Source organism: Schistocerca serialis, chromosome 4 (genome assembly GCF_023864345.2).
Source record: "Schistocerca serialis cubense isolate TAMUIC-IGC-003099 chromosome 4, iqSchSeri2.2, whole genome shotgun sequence".
NCBI classification, from domain to species: domain Eukaryota; kingdom Metazoa; phylum Arthropoda; class Insecta; order Orthoptera; family Acrididae; genus Schistocerca; species Schistocerca serialis.
Genome location: NC_064641.1, coordinates 886,093,393 through 886,113,908, shown reverse-complemented (window position 1 = coordinate 886,113,908; position 20,516 = coordinate 886,093,393). Strand labels below are relative to the sequence as shown.

Sequence of the window (20,516 nt, the reverse complement as noted above, 5' to 3'; positions counted from 1 at the left end):
AAGTGAGCTGTTGTTCTTCAACTGAAAAAATTGTAATTGAATGATTAATGTTACGATATATAAAAGTGATTGTCTCCAATTAAGCACGTGTGGGATATGATGGGGAGGGAAGTAGCTCCTGTGAGTCGTCAGCCAGCAACTATTACAAAAGGACGTGAACCGGCCGAGCAGGCGTGGCATGACGTGACAGTAGCCGCCATCTGTACTGTTGGACGGATGCCGGAGTCGGCGCGTCCATTGCTGCCGGTGGAGGTTAAACCACGTACTGATACCGGTGTTTCAGCGTGCTTTAATACCTGGTACCTCAGAACTGCTTGTGCTATTTATCTGTAAATGTAATCATTTTATGTACTCCATATGCATTGTTGCAACTGTAGATCTTGAGTGAACTGGAAACCTTTAAAGGGTGTACTAATTTTTTCCGACAGTGTATGTTGCAGCATTACGCATCCTCATCAATCAGTCTTTATCTATCATAACATTAATTATTCAATTTCAGTTTTTTCAACTGAAGAACAACAATTCGTTGCACAGCCTGGATATTCCGTAGCCTCTGGACCTTTAACTGGATCTTCAAGTGCCCAAGACGCCTCAAATGGACTTTCTGGTGCCCAAGAAACATTGCCTGGGCCACCGACCTGCAAATGGAGACGAGTAAATAAAATGTGCTCCCGACATCAGAACAAGAATTTATTCATACTTAGATAGTTCACAATAAAACTTATCTGTCTTTTGAATTGACATTCTATCATTAAATGCGTTCTTTCTTTTCCAGACAGAGAACCTATTCAAATTGATGGCCCAATCCTGTGCTGACATTCTCTCATTTCGTGACACATGTTCATTACTACACATAGATTTCATATTCACCTGTCTATTCACGCTCCTGTGCGCAATAAGCAGTGAATATAATTTGTTAACGTATCATCAAACAAGTTTTCCCATCGCTTCAGTCGAAACAAAATATTTTAAGCGTAATACACCGAAAGTATATCGATGATGAGCGATAGAGAGGTGGGACGGTACGTTTGGCAGTAGGTGCAGAAGATGTTTTTCGTAATTCTCACTTTGCTCCCCCCTCCCCTACGAGAAATTTTAATGTTACAGACGCCTCTTGCGGGAAATCTTACGTATTTTCACGTGGTGCAGGTGCTTTGGCTGATAACATGTATTTTCGAGTTGTTGCGGGTGGAAGTAGGCGTTTTTGATGTTTTTTCAGAAGGGTCAAAAACAGGCTGCTTTTCAGAATGAGATTTTCATTCTGCAGAGGAGTGTGCGCTGATTTGAAACTTCCTGGCAGATTAAAACTGTGTGCCGGACCGAGCCTCGAACTCGGGACCTTTGCCTTTCGCGGGTAAGTGCTCTACCATCTGAGCTCCCCAAGCACGACTCACGACCCAACCTCATAATTTCAATTGTGCCAGTACCTTCGTCTCCTACCTTCCAAATTTCACAGAAGCTCTTCTGCAAACCTTGGAGAACTAACATTCCTAGAAGAAAGGATCCTGCGGAGACGTGGCTTAGCCACAGCCTGGGGGATGTTTCCAGAATGAGATTTTCACTCAGCAACGGAGTGTACGCTGATATGAAACTTCCTGGCAGATTAAAACTGTGTGCCAGACCGAGACTCGAACTCGGGACCTTTGTCTTTCACGGGCAAGTGCTTTACCAGAAATACACCATTTGATTGGACTATGTATCCTTTTTAAAAGATAAAATCTTCAATATTCTGCTTATAAAACATCAGATTTTGCAGAAATTGCTGAGACCCTTATTTCTTGGAATTCGGAATTATTCTTACTGAATGTAAAACCTAGTTCAGGAGCAGAATACATACTATGATATTCATCAGTGAAGTAAAAAAGTTGTTGTTGTCGGAGCAATAGTTTTTTTTACACTAGACTAGGGAGGGGCCACGCCCCCTATGTGTGGCGAGTTTTAGCGTGTGTAGTGAGTGGCTTACCGTAGCGCCTGCGGTGCCCGGCGGTCCGCAGTTAAGCATCTTGTCCATTATTTGCTGCGGCTCCATCTTCTTCTGTCTGGCTAGCTCCTCGATGAATTTCACATAATCGCTGTACTTTAAAGTTTTGGACCTGAAATCATCAGCGATAAGTCACCGCATTTTCATCAGGAGACATACAACTAAAGTCTCTGAAAAGCGTTTGGCTATTTGAGGATGTAAACGTACGTTTAGTGATTATGAAACTTCACAAAAGTTCTCCTGCACACTTTGAAATCAGCGCTCTCCCTGATGCAGAGTGAAAATTCATTCTGGAAACAATCGTCTGGGCTATGGCAAAGTCATTTCTCCACTACATACTTTCCTCTATGGATGCAGGAGAAGTTCTGTGGAGTTTGGAAGGTACTGACGGAAGTTAAGTTGTGACGGCGGATAACGAGACGTGCTTGTAGACTTGCCAGCAAAAGGTAAAGGTCCCAGATTAGAGTATCTATCCGCCATACAATTTTAATCTCGCACAAAGTTTCAAAACAATTAGGTGAACAATGAAAATGTTCAAAGCAGAATATTGCGAGTGGGACGTAGCATGTTGAACAACCGCTCAGTATTACTACGAGAGGCCGAGGAAAGTCTTTCGAGTCACTTTGACGCAGTTCCCTAGAACTGGAGCTCCCTGAATCGTTGGATTCTAGTGTTCATTTCTCTCCCAGTCTAGGCACTGATTGGTTCCAATAGTACGGAAGCCCGTGAGAAAAAGTACAACCACGTTATGCTACTTGAGGTTTTAATATGTTGTTATTGACAGCCTAACAAATAAAAGCCCATTATCAAAACCTGCTATCCGCCAAAGCTCTACTGGTTTTGTTCTAAGTCTTTGATTTATATAGTACTCTTTTCAAGTCTGATTGTTCAAAAATATTCATAATAATAAACAAATTTATATTATTAATGTAAGTTTATTTTTTAATATTTACAATGCAGTATTGCTATTATTAATAACACTAGTTACAATGCATAATATTTCAATAGTATATACCTTGCTGACCTTTTCTGTCTATAATATGTGTTGCTAGTAATGCTTAAAAAGTTGTAGCTAGTAGTTTCCCAACATTACTTTTTACGACACGTTTAAAAGTGATTGGGCGTCACATGTCCCAGAATAAAATGGGGTTTTGTCTGTTATGACGTCAATAGCAATGTGTTAAAACACCAAGTAATACAAAACAATTGCACTTTTTTGTGATGGTCTCCCGGACTACTATGGCATGGCGACTGTTACACTGTTGCGTCCCCAACTGCGAACAATGTCCGAAAAAGTGCTCGCCATTCGCCACGATATCTCACGAACAGTCCCAGACCAAGATGGCGGTAGACCCGCGCCTGTACACCATACGGCGTACAGACCGTCGTGGTCTCAAAGTGAACTGCTTTGCAAAGCTTCGGACGCGAGTTTAAGAGTCCATTTTAAACGAGTTATTACTGCGTCTGTCCTCTATAGCAGTAGGGGACAACTGTACAATTGCTTGCGTACCTGCGTGTGATGAAAATAATTGAACAGAAAAGGATATTCATTTTAAAAAAAGGAAATAATACTAAAGTGTGCTGATATCGTACAAGATGACTAGAACATTAAAAGCTACAGAATTGGAGGCAAATAACAAGTTTTATTTATTTATCTCCTCTGTAGGGAACATTGCAAACATAAACTAGACGGAGAGTAACATCCCAGATGTAAACTTTCTTCTTTTCTCGATGTATACAATATTCAAGAACTAGAGGAAATTGGCACGGGCAGATTCGTCTAAATCAGCCGATTTTTGAAAAGGAAATCCCCTTCCACCTTCTACGCCTCCCGCTTCCCCTGCCACCTGTTGCAGTCCTTTTTGAACGGAACACAACAACACGGTCTGTCGCAAGTGAGGGTTCCGACGTACAGTTGTAAAACTACCACAGGCTATCGTAAGTAAGCGTAGAGACGGTAGTTTTCCCATTAGCCTTGGTCAGTTAAGATCGAAACCGCGTTGCCTGTACATTAGATGTGTTGCATATCTATTGGGCATTACCTAATTTCCAACACTTCGCGCATGTCATCAATGTCATACTATATTCCCCTAAAGACCAGTCTAGAAACTGAGAGCCACGTAACCTATGGAATATTTTTGTTCTGCAGAGTTATTCTTCGGTCTGTTACTTAAAAAGAAACAGTATTTAGAGCAAAACTGAAACTGTCCATGTTCAATTTAGCTTTTGTTCGAAAATCTTTGATTTGTAGCGCATCCCCGGTGCTATTCAATCTGTATATTGAGAAAGCAGTAAAGGAAACAAAACAAAAATTCGGAGTAGGAATTAAAATCCATGGAGAAGAAATAAAAACTTTGAGGTTCGTCGATGGCATTGTAATTGTCAGAGACAGTAAATGACCTGGAAGAGCAGCTGAACAGAATGAACAGTGTCTTGGAAGGAGGATGTAAGATAAACATGAACAAAAGCAAAACGAGGATAATGGAATGTAGTCGAATTAAAGTGGGTGATGCTGAGGAAATTAGATTAGGAAATGAGACGCTTAAAGTAGTAAATGAGTTTTGCTATTATGGGAGCAAAATAACTGATGATGGTCGAAGTAGAGAGGATATAAAATGTAGACCTGCAATGGCAAGGAGAGCGTTTCTGAAGAAGAGAAATTTGTTAACATCGAGTATAGATTTAAGTGTCATGAAGTCGTTTCTAAAAGTATTTGTAAGGAGTGTAGTCATGTATGGAAGTGAAACGTGGACGATAAATAGTTTAGACAAGAAGAGAATAGAAGCTTCCGAAATGTGGTGCTACAGAAGAATGCTGAAGATTAGATGGGTAGATCACATAACTAATGAGGAGGTATTGAATAGAATTGGGGAGAAGAGAAATATGTGGCACAACTTGACTAGAAGAAGGGATCGGTTAGTAGGACATATTCTGAGGCATCAGGGGATCACCAATTTGGTATTGGAGGGCAGCGTGGAGGGTGAAAATTGTAGAGGGAGACCAAGAGATGAATACACTAAAAGGATTCAGAAAGATGCAGGTTGAAGTAGGTACTGGGAGAAGAAGAAGCTTGCACAGGATAGAGTAGCATGGAGAGCTTCATCAAACCAGTCTCTGGACTGAAGACCACAACAACAACAACAATGCGAAGCAGAGGGATTTAAAAGTGGAAAACACAACACAGTTTCACCATATAGACTAGGAAACGCATTTCCTAACAAAAAGGGTAAAATTGGAAAAAAAAGTAAAACAAAAACATGTGAATAAACATGTTTCTGATGTTCATAAACAATTTACACTGATTAATAATAACTCTTGTCTTTTATTGTGATTAAGAATGTTCATCTGAGTACGAAATAACAGCAATAATTATATAGATTTTTATATGTTTATGCATGTAAGCTGTACTTCCATCAAAAGTAACTGGTTTGTTAATATAAAGGAAGAAAAGTTATGCGATCCGCTAAGTTTTATTACATATAAAACACAATTTATATATTGTAAAATACTCAATGGGCTAGCACTGAACGGTGTGCAGTTCTAATTACATGCAAAGCAAACAAACAGACGGATAAAAAACAAAAAAGAAGTTGTCGACCCACAGTGTCTCTCACACACATTCATTTATGTTTGTTTCCATACCACTGCTACCAATACTACCAGTAACCCAACAATTTACTACGGCATTTATGCAGTGTACCAAGACTACCGAACTGTAGTTTTTTGATAGAGTGCAACTCTACTCAGACAAACACAGAACTGCATCAGTGGCATTTGGCAGGAGGGTGGAGACAACCGAACTGACCAGACCCCAGACTAGAGTGACAGAACTTTTACATGGCGCGCATGCAAAATTGAATTTACTCAATGGAACACCTTCCGTTTCCATATTTCGGTTGATCTGTATTCAGATAATAGGTACTCTATTGTAGCCGTTTTATTCATCCTCAGGTTACTTTTATCATCATATTTCATACTATTGTCATAAGAAGTCATGGTGTGTAGCATGCGCATATCTTCTACCTATAGGCTTTCTTTCTTTTTTCCTTTATTGTAATTTCATTCCCCTGCCCCACATGGGCAGTGGCACAGTCCACCATTCTTCAGCCAAAGAGCTTTACAAAAAAAGAAAATACAGAAAGGCAAACTCTTACATAAAAGGGGGATAAAAAGAGGGCCATAAAAAACACTGTAAATGGAGATAATGGGAGTTAAAATAAACACTAGAATGGCGACATGCACTGGGGGACAGTTAAAAAGTCGACATAAAGTTAAAGGAACACAGCTGGCAATTTGAAGCACACTTAAAAAAACACTGCAGGCAAAAACAAGTTAAAAGTCAGTCACAGTATAAAAAGCACACAAACAAACGTGGACTATATACAGGTCGAGCACACAATTAAAACCGCATCACTAGATGACACTGTATAATGGCACAGAACACAACATTAATGCAGCACACTTGATAATGAATAAAAACCAGGGAGGATCTGCCGGGAGGGGGAGGGGGGCACAAGGGAGAAGGGAAAAGGAGGCAAGAAGGAGGGGAGAGAAGGGGGATGTGATGGGGAGGGTGCCAAAGGAGAGCTTGGGAGGGAAGGGACAGGAGAGGAAAACAGCCGAGGAGGGGGTGCAGGGACTCAGGGAGGGAAGGGGGAAAATCCGCTCTGGGAAAAGGAGGGGAGAGGAAAAGGGGGGCCTTGGGGAGGAGGAGGGGACAAGGCCAGGCTACAGTTGGTAGGAAGCATAGATTGAATGGTAAAGTTCAACATGGGAGGGGGAGGTGCTGGAAATTTCCCTGATGAAGTAGATGGAAGGTGTCGAGGTGGAGATACAGTAATAGATGGACAGCAATCGGTGGGAGATGGAGAGAAAGGAGGAAAGCAAGGGCTGGGGTGGGGGCTCAAGCCTGCAGACAGTGTAAAGGATGCGGAGATGTTGGAGGAAAAGGAGGAGGTGGGGGAAGGGGATGAGGTCATACAACGCATATACACAAGGCAAGGTGGTGCATGTGGCATTCTAGGATTTGGAGGACACATGAGGGATTTGTAGGTGTGGAGGATGGTGGAAGGATGCAGTCCCCATGTCTGGCCAGACAGGAGTTTCAGGAGGCAGAGGCAGGAATGGGCTTTCTGCTGGATAGTTAGGAGATGAGGGACCCAGGTTATGTGATGGTCAAGGGTGAGGCCAAGGTATTTCAGGGGGTGAGCTGAATGGAATGACCATAAATGGTGAGGTAGAAATCATGGAGACATAAGGAGCGAGTGGTGCAGCCTATGATGATTGCCTTGGTTTTGGAGGGACTGAGACGAAAGAAGCACTAGCTACATCAAGTGGTGAAGTGGTTGAGGTGGGTTTGGAGGGTGCGTTGGGACTGTTGAAGGGTAGGATAGAGTGCCAGGAAGGCGGTATCATCAGTATTTTGGAGGAGGTGGACAGTTGGGGGTGGCTTGGGCATATCAGCAGTGTACAGAAGATAGAGGAGGGGGGAGAGGACGGAGCCCTGGGGGACGCCAGCAGTAGGATAAAAGATACGGGAGTTGGTGTTGTGGAGGGTGACACAGGAAGGATGGTGTGAGAGGAAGGAAGCGACCAGACAGACAAAATTGATAGGCAGGGTGTAGGTCTGGAGTTTAAGGAGGAGACCGGGATGCCATACGCGGTCATAGGCATTTTGGAGATCAGGAGAAACAAAAATGGCAGAGTGACTGGAGTTAAGTTGGAGGGAAAGAAGGTGGGTGACGTTAAGGAGTTGGTCTTTGGCGGAGAAAGAGGGTCAGAAGCCACACTGGGTAAGGGGTAGGAGGTGGTGTTGATTGAGGTGGCAATGGATAGGGCAGGAGAGGATGGATTCGAAGACCTTGCAGAAGAAGGAGGTGAGGCAGATGGGACGATAGGAACAGGCGACTGAAGGGGGTTTGTTGGGTTTGAGGAATAAGAGGATTGCAGGAAGTCTTCCACAGGTCGGGGTAGAAGCCGGTAGACAGGATGACGTAGAGATTGGCAATGACAGTCAGGAAGGAGAAGGGGCATTCTCTGAGGTGGCGTTAGGTGACTAGGGGCCATGTTGCATTGTGACCAGAGGATACGTGTAATGTCTTGTTCTGTGAGTGGAGTGTTGATGTCGGAGAGGGCCAACTGCCCCAGGTTCTGGAGACTGGGAGCAAGTGGAGCAATCGAGGTATCGGCACATTTCATGATGGTGAGGAAAAGAGAATAATCGAAGTGGGGATCATCAGGGATGGAGAACACCTTGGGAAGGTGGAAAGTCAAGTGATTGGCCTTACTGAGGTTGTCGGGAAGAGGGTGGTCTTTATGTAGAAGGGGGTAATGGAGAGCAGAATGGGAACCAGTAAGATGATGGAGGGCTGACCAGTACTTGGAGGAGTTTATAGGGAGAGTGGCGTTGAGTCATGTACAGGTCTGGCAACAGTCCCAGCGTTGCTTTGCTATAATAAGGTTCCGTACATGTCGCTGTATTTGCCGGTGGTGTCGGAGTGTATACCTGTCATGAGTGTGCAGGAAGCAAGGTGGCGGAATTCATGGAGGAGGAGGACAGCACACGGAGGGAGAGTGAGACGGTGGGTGTGGATGATTTTAGTGGGAACATGAGCCTCCATGGCGTCAGTAATGACCTTGTGAAGGAAGGACGAAGAGTGGTCGATGTCGTCAGGATGGTGATAGGTAAGAGGGTGGCTTCCAACCTGGGTGGAGATGGATTCCCGGTAGGCATCCGAGCTGGAGGAATGGTAGTCATTTACTACCTTGGGAGGGGGTGCAGGGCGTGGAGCTGGAGGCGGGTGGTGAGCAGATGTTATGGTGAGAAGGACGGGGAGTTGGTCGCTACCTGTAGGGTCAAGGATGTTAACGGCGATACGCCGAAGGAGATTGGCAGAGGCAAGGACAACATTGGGGGTGGTGTCGCTTTCGAGATGGGTGTGCTGGGAAAGCGGAAAAGGTCACCCTGGATCGTAAGGAGGAACTGATGCCACGGCTGAAGGGCGGCAAGGGAGCGGCTACGGATGTTGATGTCAGCAGCAATCACATAGGTGGAGAAGGTGCAGTCAATGTAGGAGATGAAGTCATAGGGAATAGGAGCAGTGGAGCAGATATAGATGGTGATGCAGGTGACGGTGATGGAGGGGAAGAAGACACTGAGGATAAGGTATTCAGTGGGATCATTGAAGAGGGGCTGTGGCTAGACGGGGGTGTGCTTAAGGTGGCCGTTGGCGACGCCACCCTGTACTCGGGGACCAGGAGCATCAGTTCGGTGGAGGATGGAGGGAGAGGTGGGGATAGTATGGTGGGGCTGGAGGAAGGTTTTGTTCAGGAAGAAGGTGTCGACCCGGTGGAGGGGAGAGGGTGTCCATGAGTAGGTATTTGTTGGTGTAGAGGAGCGGATGTGCAGGAAGAGGATGCATCACTCATGCTGTGCCATGATGGGAAAGGGGGAGGGGTGAAGAGAGGGGAGGGAAGAGGCTTAAACTAGGGTGTCGAGGTGGGTGAAGGTGAAGAGGGTTTGGTTGTGGGGGTAAATGGCGAAGGTGTTGAGGTGAAAGACGGTGTGGGCGGCGTATTCTTTCTTATATAGATATATAAAGTCCGTCGCCGCAGTTTCTGTTTGTATGTTCTGGCTAACCACAGGAACTACTGTAAAGATTTTGAACTGGTTTTCATTAATCGATAACCGACTCACACAGAAGGTTTGTGTATATGAGTTATAAATATCTCGCTCAAATTAGCTGAGCTACAATCAATTAACTACTGCGAAAAGGATGCACTGCCATCTTCTTGGAATTTTATAAGGCCACCTCACTGTAGTGCCAGGTTGGTACTAGCTACTGCTACCTAGATGTTGATGCGAGACTTCTTAAATGCCTTGCGATGCAGCACATATGAGATATTAAGCTGATAAGTACGAATTTTTCAGTTTCAATTTAATGTTTACGGGGTGTGAAGGAAAATGCGGGAGAAGGTAACACAGAAAATGTTGTTCGCGTCGGATCGCAGTTGGGTGGACGGGACAGTGTGTTAGCTCGCAGCTGCCATCATTGGCACGAGATGTCACTCCAAACGCCAATTAAATATGGAAAAGATAAAATTCGTTCCTCCTGAGAAGTTTCCTGGCGTGCGCTGTTTAGATAATTTAGTTATTGTAAAGTGGTGATGTTCAGTTATCTAATGATGTTCTCTGATTTTTAATCTTAACTCTACACAGTGGCCAGTAAACAAAATTAGCGCGACGTTCAACTGAGGAGAATGGCAGAGAACAGCAGAGCACGGAGAGTTGGGCAGAATACTGATGGTGTGATGATGATGACTATTATTATTATTTATCTGCAGATACCTCATGCCACCTGTGAAAAGCTGGGGCAGGTCGCTCGTCTACGTTCGTACTCCTCAGGCCACTGAACAGTGCGTGGCGGTGCGTATTTCGCGTAAACACGCAAGTGGAATGGGAAGAAAGTGAATAGTGTTGAGTGAGTAAAATATATGACTGCGTACAGTGCTGTAGTGTTCCCCACTATATACATTCCACGCTACAATCAGGTTGGAGCCCTGACAATGTTTACTTTCGAGTACGTGCGCGTCGTTCGTTACGGTCACGAGTGCTGCTCAGCGTTGTTTAGTTGTAGTGTCTGAGTCAGATTTGTCGTTCGCCTTCTAAGGCACCGTCGTTTTTGCGTACGCTTCTCCGTTGTACTGCGCTTTTATAGGCGACAAGTGTTACTACATTTTTGTTTGCCAGGGCCTTGGCTACGTCAGTCGGGCTGATGCAAAGCATTACAGGAATTCACAGCTAGGCGACACTTCCGCCACCCACTCCCTTCCCCCCTCCCCCCCTTCGCGGCAATGTGACACTGGCTGCTCGATGGCCATCTCGACAAGCTGCCGGAAGTGCCGATACTGAGACCACCGAAAAGTCAAACGCAATTACCAAATCAGGCATCTCCTGTGCACCAAGGTGCGTACTGAATCATATGAGGGCCGCAACGGCCCCTCCATCTGCCATAGGTGTCAACGTTTGCAACACACCGGCAATTACTGCTCACTGCGTTTTTTGTGTGTCAAGTGCGCCGGCTCACATGCGCCCGCTGTTTGGACGCCACTCACGACCCCCACCATCTCGCTTCCTGGAAGGGTTGCTCTATGTATCTACATCTACATCTACATTTATACTCCGCAAGCCACCCAACGGTGTGTGGCGGAGGGCACTTTACGTGCCACGGTCATTACCTCCCCTTTCTGTTCCAGTCGCGTATGGTTCGCGGGAAGAACGACTGTCTGAAAGCCTCCGTACGCGCTCCAATCTCTCTAATTTTACATCCGTGATATCCTCGGGAGGTATAAGTAGGGGGGGAGCAATATATTCGATACCTCATCCAGAAACGCACCCTCTCGAAACCTGGCGAGCAAGCTACACCGCGATGCAGAGCGCCTTTCTTGCAGAGTCTGCCACTTGAGTTTATTAAACATCTCCGTAACGCTATCACGGTTACCAAATAACCCAGTGACGAAACGCGCCGCTCTTCTTTGGATCTTCTCTATCTCCTCCGTCAACCCGACCTGGTACGGATCCCACACTGATGAGCAATACTCAAGTATAGGTCGAACGAGTGTTTTGTAAGCCACCTCCTTTGTTGATGGACTACATTTTCTAAGCACTCTCCCAATGAATCTCAACCTGGTACCCGCCTTACCAACAATTAGTTTTATATGATCATTCCACTTCAAATCGTTCCGTACGCATACTCCCAGATATTTTACAGAAGTAACTGCTACCAGTGTTTGTTCCGCTATCATATAATCATGCAATAAAGGATCCTTCTTTCTATGTATTCGCAATACATTACATTTGTCTATGTTAAGGGTCAGTTGCCACTCCCTCCACCAAGTGCCTATCCGCTGCAGATCTTCCTGCATTTCGCCACAATTTTCTAATGCTGCAACTTCTCTGTATACTACAGCATCATCCGCGAAAAGCCGCATGGAACTTCCGACACTATGAAGAAGGCTATGAAGTCTTTCCACTCTCCAAAAAGGAAATCAAGGACGAATTGACCACCATGGCCATCGCAGGACTGCACCCATTTCCCCATATTAAGGGGTAAACCTAATGACCAACAAACCACAGATGCTCAGGCAGCTGACACATCCATGACACAGGAGCCCCCTGCGGCTCTGCCCCCTATGGCGACATTCGCTGCTCAAGCTCATTCTATTCCTGCTCATCCGTCTCCTGTGACTAATACCAATGCTCACCAAACAGGACACAAGTGTCGTCTCGAAAAGTGAGACTTTTTTCAAACTGAACTATAGTACTGACTGCAGTTCAGACACATTTCGAGGAAAGGCAGGTCATCGATTCCAATCTCATTTGCTTGCCATCGGCCTTGTTGCTTTCTCAATATCAGTATGAAATTGTATACAGACCCTCGGTAAAGCATGGCAATGCAGACGTCCTATATCGCCTTCCGATTGTCCCAGACTCTGATTTTGATGCATCTGCCGCATCTTGTTGCCAAATCGATGCGCAGGACTCTGAATTGCTAGAATCTTATCCCTTGCACTACAGAAAAATTTCACAGGCCACGGAAGCAGACCCAGATCTCAAGATTTTGTTGCATTACATTCGCACGCCTTGGCCTCGTTCAATGAACAGTATCCAGAACTAATTTGTGCGCCGATATTTTGCACGTCGACATAACTTTCAGTTCAACAGGGTGTGATCCTACTTGAAAATGACAGTGGACAATCGAGTGTGCTTATTCCCAAAGTGTTGCAAAAGGACGTGTCATTCTCAGTTTGGTCTAACACTCAATCCCCACGGCAACGACTGCACATACATTTTGCACGACCATTTTGGAACATTCGTTGACTCATAGTGGTAGACGCTTTTAGCAAGTTCCCATTTGCAGTGCCTATGGCTTCTGTCACATCACGCAGCGCCATTCAAGTGTCGTCCTCCATATTTTGCACAGAAGGTTTGCCAGAAGTACTTGTGTCGGACAATGGATCACAGTTCACTTCACGTGATTTTGAACAGTTTTGTGAACGAAATGGCATACGTCATTTAAAAAGTGCTCCGTTTCACCCCCAATTCAACGGAGAAGCAGAACGCCTCTTACGTACTTTTAAACAACAGATGACCAAGCTCTGCGCCACCCACATTTCACAGACGCCGCAACTGTTTCTCGCCTCCTATCGCTCACACACAGGAGACGAACCATTACCGGCGGAACTTCTGCATGGCCGCCGCCATTGGACGCTGCTACACTTGCTACACCCACCGCAGCATCCGGCGCGTCCGCAAGTGCCGCTTGGAGTCGCGCAATCTTGCTCTTTTCAGGGTTTATGGCAACCGTGGGCGCTGGGGAAGAGGTGTAATTCAGGAACGCATTGGCTCTTTTACGTACTTGACTGCAGGTCCCGATGGTTTGCAGCGCCACCATCAAAACCAAATACGTACATTTCGTTCGTCCTGTGATTCTACTGCATTTATTTCCCCTGCTGGTGCCACCAGGAGGAGCAGATGGATGATGTGCCCTCGACCCCCCCCCCCCCAATCCCGCTCGCCAGCCTGATGGATATGGACCCGTCGTGGCCGTCGCCATCACCGGTCCAGGACGCGCCCTCAGGCCTGGACATGTGTCCAGGCAAAGGTTTTCCAGAGGATAGTCTTGTTGCCTCGAAAGCCAGATAGTGGGGTACGGTCAGGAGTATGCCGTTCTCCACAATCGTGGCTCCCGGCTCATCTCTATGTCCAGCGTCCTGTCTTCCCCCCACCGTCGTTCGCATCCTCTCTTCACAACAACGGTGCAGCATTTCGGGTAGGAGGCATAAGCTGTCGCCAACACACTGGTCGGCAAAGATAAAGTGCAAATATCGACTAGTGGGCACTGGATCAAGCACGCCAGTCACAAGAGAGGCCAGAGACAGGCACACCCACAAGCAACACGCCACCACCGCCCCATCGACAGTGTGTATTTAGGCCACCGCCACGGACCAGACAGCCTCACTCAGTCACTCAATCATCCAGTCTGACATCTGTCAGTTTAGCCGCAGAGTGGGTTTAATTCATCACAGGCTACGACCGTACACAGTGACCAGATTAGTGTCTATAGCGGGACTAGTTTACCTCAGCCAGAATTGTACTGCACTAGCAGTGAGATACTTAAGTTTTTAATGTCAAGGTTACCGATACTGACTGCTAGAGGACTATTATTGATGAGCTTGAACCACAACACATGTACTCTATTCAAGTTAAGTATAAAGTTTCCAGTTCATGTAAATAAAGACCTCTATTAATCTATGTATGCACTTGTGTTTCAGAAAGCAGATACTGGACATCCATAACAACATCCTCTCTCTTGCTTCCTTGTGGTACAGGACTCTGCATCTTCAAAAACTCCACTTGGCTAAACTTCAACCTGACAACACCTGCCAGTCTCCTTAGTGCTGTTGATTACCTAACCATGAAAATCCAGAAGGCAATGAAGGCCTCTACCTCGATTGTCCCAAGGGATTTAACCCCACTGGATGACTTGACTCCCCTATTATGTAAACTGAAAATCCAGAAGTACACTACCGGAGGTGCTGGAAGCAGTTTCGAGACCCTTTGGTTAAATGTCACATGAGGGGACTCCAACGTGAATTCTGCCACTGCCTCGCCAATGGGAAAACAGAACAATGGATGGACAAGATGTCCACCTTTCTCGTCCAACATAAATCAGAAAGGGCTGTTGTCCGAACCCTATGGCACTCCAGAGTCGAGACCAACCACCGCATCTGCACAGTGGATAGTTTAACTTACAATGCCCTCTATATGGATGAAACTCTGGCCAATGCACTTGGGGCCCAGAACCAATTGCTTATCCAGGATCTTACGCCTGATGGACTCTTGGATGAACGCGATCCTCAGATGGAAGCACGGGCAGTCGGCTCCAGATTTGGATGGCATCTTAAATGAACACTTCCATCAGCCGAAGCCATTGACATATCCTATGAACCTTACTAAGAACAGGCCCATTAGCCTTCTAAATACCATGGCAAAGGTCCCAGAATTTTTGATCCCCCACTGTCTTTTCCAAAGTCTGGTGGCATTTGGAACGATCAGTCCAGAACAGTTAGGATTCACTTCCCACCTGTTGGCTGAATTCCAAGTTCTTAGGATCACGGAATATGTCAGAAAGGGCTTTAACTTCACCATGTCGAAGCCAACGGTATTCCTGGACGAGAAAAACGCATACAACAAGATTTAGAAGGACAATCTTGTGTACAAAATGCTGACACAGACTACCATCCCAGACACTATTTTCAAGATCGTCGATAATTTCCTCCATGATAGAATCTTCTTGGTTATTCAGCAAGGAAAATGCTCAGGCTTATGTCACATGTCGATGGGTACCCCTCAAGGCTCTGTGTTGTCTCCCAACCTGTATAACATTTATGTTAATGAAATTCCAGTCATCTCACACTGCCACCTGGTGGAATACACCGATGATACGACGCTCTATACGACCAGCCGCAACATGGACCAGCTCACTGCTACTCTCCAGAGGCAGGCGGACATGATGGTCACCGGCTGTCATTCAAACAAGACTGCCCTCAATGTCGCCAAAACTATGGCAATCTACTTCACCAAACGGTGCCCAATCCTCCACAACTACATCACTATTGCAGCCGCCCAGATCCCGTGGTCCCCTGATACCAAATACGTGGGTGTCTGCATGGATAAAAAATAGCTCTTCCACCGCCATGCAGAATATGTCACCTGAAAAGGACAGAAGCTGATAAAACCGTTGTACCCAGTGTCCAACAGCAGGGAACTGAACCAACCAAGCTCCAACTGTACCAGACGTTTGTCCACCCTTCCCTCACCTATGGGTCCTCCATGTGGGCCACGATTAGTGCCTCCTGGACGCAGATCCTCTAGCACCTGCAAAATAAGGTGCTTTGGTGGAGCCTGCATGCCCCTCCCCTCACAAGGATGGTTACTCTCCATGAGGAAACAAACATTGTAGCTCTGAAGACGTCCATTAGAGAGAAGGCAAGGCCTCTCTATGTCAAAGTGGATGGCTTACACTACATTGGTACAACGACTCCCCAGCACCGATACACCCATCCTGTTCCTCTCATCATCCTCGAGGAATCACATTCAGACCATGACTAATGATAGCCCTGTTACGGCCATCAATAAAGTATCAGTCTTGATATGACCACTTGATATACGTCGACTATCATATGGCCACCAATATCAGTACCTATGTCGTTGTGTTACCTATTGTCTGCTACCTTGAACTTCCACCATCAGAGGGTGGTATGGCACTTCAATTCCCACCACCACACCTTCAATGTGCATTCCAATGATGTCATTTGAATGACATCATTGTAGGATAGAACATTTTTAGCCTTACACCAAGACAGTAAGACAAAGATTGACCGGTGGCACTGTACCTCAACCTACCGCAAAAAAAGGTGGTGTAGACTCCAAGACAGTGAGACTGCCATCTACCTGTGGCGCTCTACCCCAACCTAACACAAAACAAAAAAAGTGTAGACTCTATGAGAGTTCCATGGGTCCATGTTGCATTGTGTTTATTCTTTGATTTGGTTATACAGTTATTCCTTGTTTTTTTCGTTGAGACTTAATGTCATGCAGACCACATACTTCTGTATAATTAATTTATGTATGGAAATAAATCTTTTCACGACTTACCCACAGGCCACATTGATTGGGAAGAGGGGAAGGTGGGTGTGCAACTGGACAATTGCGTCCGACAATTGCGTGTGTGGTCGTGCGGTAGCGTTCTCGCTTCCCACGCCCGGGTTCCCGGGTTCGATTGCCAACAGGGTCAGGGATTTTCTCTGCCTCGTGATGACTGGGTGTTGTGTGATGTCCTTAGGTTAGTTAGATTTAAGTAGTTCTAAGTTCTAGGGGACTGATGACCATAGATGTTAAGTCCCATAGTGCTCAGAGCCATTTCAACCATTTTTTGGACAATTGCCCAGGATGGTAGGTTTTAGGGGGAGGCAACATTTGTGGAAAATTGTACAAAAACAACGGACATCAGACAAATTCCTCAAATTTATATCTCCTGCTCACTGGCGAATATTAATTGACATACACGTAGAAGTGTGTTATGTGGTGTCGTATATTCTCGATGCTGCTAACAGAGGTAAGAAACAGTTTGATAAAGTGATGTTAATTTTTTTTATAGCTTATAAGAGAACATTCTTACATGTTTTATTTTTGAGTGATAAATATATTACAATGCGGTTAAAATGGTGTTAAGGTACATCTACACCAGCGTGGTTTCGTTAATAAACTCTTAATATTCATCCATATATTTTTATGGAATGAGATTTTCACTCTGCAGCGGAGTGTGCGCTGATATGAAACTTCCTAGCAGATTAAAACTGTGTGCCCGACCGAGACTCGAACTCGGGACCTTTGCCTTTCGCGGGCAAGTGCTCTACCAACTGAGCTACCCAAGCACGACTCACGCCCCCTCCTCACAGCTTTACTTCTACCAGTACCTCGTCTCCTACCTTCCAAACTTAACAGAAGCTCTCCTGCGAACCTTGCAGAACTAGCACTGCTGAAAGAAAGACAGGACATGAGTCATGCTTGGGTAGCTCAGATGGTAGAGCACTTGCCCGCGAAAGGCAAAGGTCCCGAGTTCGAGTCTCGGTCGGGCACACAGTTTTAATCTGCCAGGAAGTTTCATATATTTTTATGTTTATAAAGAAAACAATGTGTTTTTTGGAACTTTCTGTAATCAGAATTCTTTTAACTTCTGTCAGTCAAATGATGAATCAACTTACCATTGCGTTCTTGTAAACTTTGTTTACATTGCGCAAGCACCTATATTAGCAGAGAGTAGCAAATGCAGTCTGTACGATTTTCCCGCGGACGACTAAATACAGTTTGCTTTATTTCGTAAAACTAACATGCAAGTGGCTTCTAATGTGATCCCTGCGCTGTCGTCGGATGCTGCTTTGCAATATTTTGATAATTCCTGAAGAAAATGACTGGAAAAAAGCGACTAAAAGGGACTCAGGACCAATCTCCGACAAAAGAAAAAAGCAACAGAAAAAGAGAAGAAGAAGCACTGAAAAAACTTCCGTGCCTTGACGTTTTTTATAAAATATTCAAAAAATTCAGATGCAGAAGAAACACACTCCTCAACTGAAATTGTAGAAGGCCAAGCCCAAATAAACCCAAATACGGAGAAAAAACACTTCCACCAAATGAAAGTGAAAATGGAACGCCAATCTTTGAAGAACATTTCACACTCAGCGCTTATCCTTTTTTGGTGGGGAGGGAAGAATTGATAAACTCCGAAACAATGTCGCAATTGACGGAAGAAAACAAAATAAAGAAAGTGATCTTTCTGAATCACACCATCAGTTTAAAGACAGTACCACAAGACGTTAAACGAGTGCATTTCTTCAGATAAAGCTGGCAAACAATAAAGTTATTGATAGAGATTATTTAGCGTAGGCCTATTCAGAAAGTCAGGGAACGTTATTTTGTGCACCATTTACTCTGTTTGGTAGGGCGGGGGGGGGGGGGGGGGGGGGACACACACACACATCATGGGAAGAGAGTTGAAGAAATAGTGGCAGAAATTATTGCAGCTAAATATTATTCTGCCATTGTTAAATCAACTCCTGATGTTTCTCACAGTGATCAGTTAAGCTGTGTCTTGTGTTACGTCAATAAACTGGGATCAGCAGAAGAGCGATGTGCTATATTTATATCCAGTGCAAGACATGGTGACCACGACCTGGCAGAAGCAGATACCATACTTTCTTGAGAGACACTGGACATAAGGAATTGAAAGGAACAGAGTTACGACAATACACCAAATATGTCACGTATTTATTCCGGCTTGGAAGCTAGAATTAAAGCTGTCACTCCTCATGCTTACTGTAATTCTTGTTCAGCCCACACATTGAATTTAGTGGGTTCAAGTGCAGCAAAATGTTGTGGTGATTCAACGTCTTTTTTATATTAGCCAGAAATATTTAATTTTTTATTGGTTCTATTCAGTAATGGAATAATTTAAACACATTTTTCAGTAAAGACAACTTGACCGTTAATTCGTCTCTATAACCCGATAGTCTGCTAGAGAAGAGGCTTGCTGGAGCTTCAATGAAGATGGCGATGCTGTAGTCAGAGCACTGTTATCAATCATAAGGAAAGAAAGAGAAAATTCTTTGTTGCAACGTGAAGCTAGAAGCAGAATGAAGAAATTGTGTAGTTTTCAGACATCTTTTCTGATTCTAATTTAGGATTCATTTCTTGAAAGATACAGAGGAAAAAGTAACCTATTACACACAATAAACATGGTCGTGGCCATTGTTCTGAAGTTGTACAATTCCTTAGTTGGTTTCTGGGAAGAAAGTAAAAATGGGATAGATTTTAAAAAGAGAAAAAAACCTTTGAGAAATATGACTGAGACACTGAAGAAACTAATGAATCAGATGAGATGCAGATATCCTTCCCTTTAATTTTGTAGAAATTGATTGAAGAACTGAACAAGAGAGTCTGTCCTTATAAGGACTTCAGTGAACTGCTTATGTTTTTTTCAGACCTGAATAAACAATGTGCATTTAAAAACCAGGAAGCATCGCCTAGGCTGCAGTTCAAATGCTGAAGATTCAGCATTTATACTTGAATGTTTACACTTCAAAAGCTACATCTCTGATGTACAGAATGAAAATGGGTCAGATTCCCTACCAGAAATGTGCAAAATGTTACAAAGTAGAAAATAAGAAAATGTTTATCCAAATTTGAAGATAGCGCTTCAAATATTCTCGAGTACTCCTGCTTCCAACTGCTTAACAGAAAGGTCTTTCTTTCTGCAAAACGCATAAACAATTAAGGACGTCACAAAAAGAGGAACGCCTTTGGTATCTTGGTGTCCTTGCTATCGAATCAGACGTTACACTGAAACTAGACTATGAAGAACTCTAGAACTTGTTTGAAGATAACAGGGCAAGGAAAAAACTTCTTGTTATTTAAATAATCAGTGTTTCGCCGGCTGACACCTTTCTAAATCTAACGTAAGTTTCCAGAGTGAGATTTTCACTCTGCAGCGGAGTGTGCGCTGATATGAAACTTCCTGGCAGATTAAAACTGTGTGCCCGACCGAGACTCGAACTCGGGACCTTTGCCTTTCACGGGCAAGTGCTCTACCATCTAAGCTACCGAAGCACGACTCAGGCCCGGTACTCACAGCTTTACTTCTGCCAGTATCTCGTCTCCTACCTTCCAAACTTTACAGAAGCTCTCCTGCGAACCGTGCAGAACTAGCACTCCTGAAAGAAAGGATATTGCGGAGACATGGCTTAGCCACAGCCTGGGGGATGTTTCCAGAATGAAATTTTCACTCTGCAGCGGAGTTTGTATTTATATTTACTGAATTAAACTGCGTGTTTTTCTGTTTGTATTTTTAATAAAATCACGGTTTTAGGTTTGCAACTCATAGTTAAGTATTACACAGGCAAAAAACATGCCCACATG

The 20,516-nt window shown here is 44.6% G+C and overlaps 1 protein-coding gene across 1 annotated transcript in view; it reads right to left on the bottom strand.

Moving 5' to 3' along the window:
• The window catches only part of LOC126473552 (tubulin polymerization-promoting protein homolog), a 125,360-nt gene that overhangs the window by 14,177 nt on the left and 90,667 nt on the right, over positions 1-20,516 (bottom strand). The window contains exon 3 of the mRNA XM_050100683.1: positions 1,964-2,093. Coding sequence (XP_049956640.1) covers positions 1,964-2,093 — 130 coding nt within the window. The remainder of the gene's footprint in view (positions 1-1,963; positions 2,094-20,516) is intronic.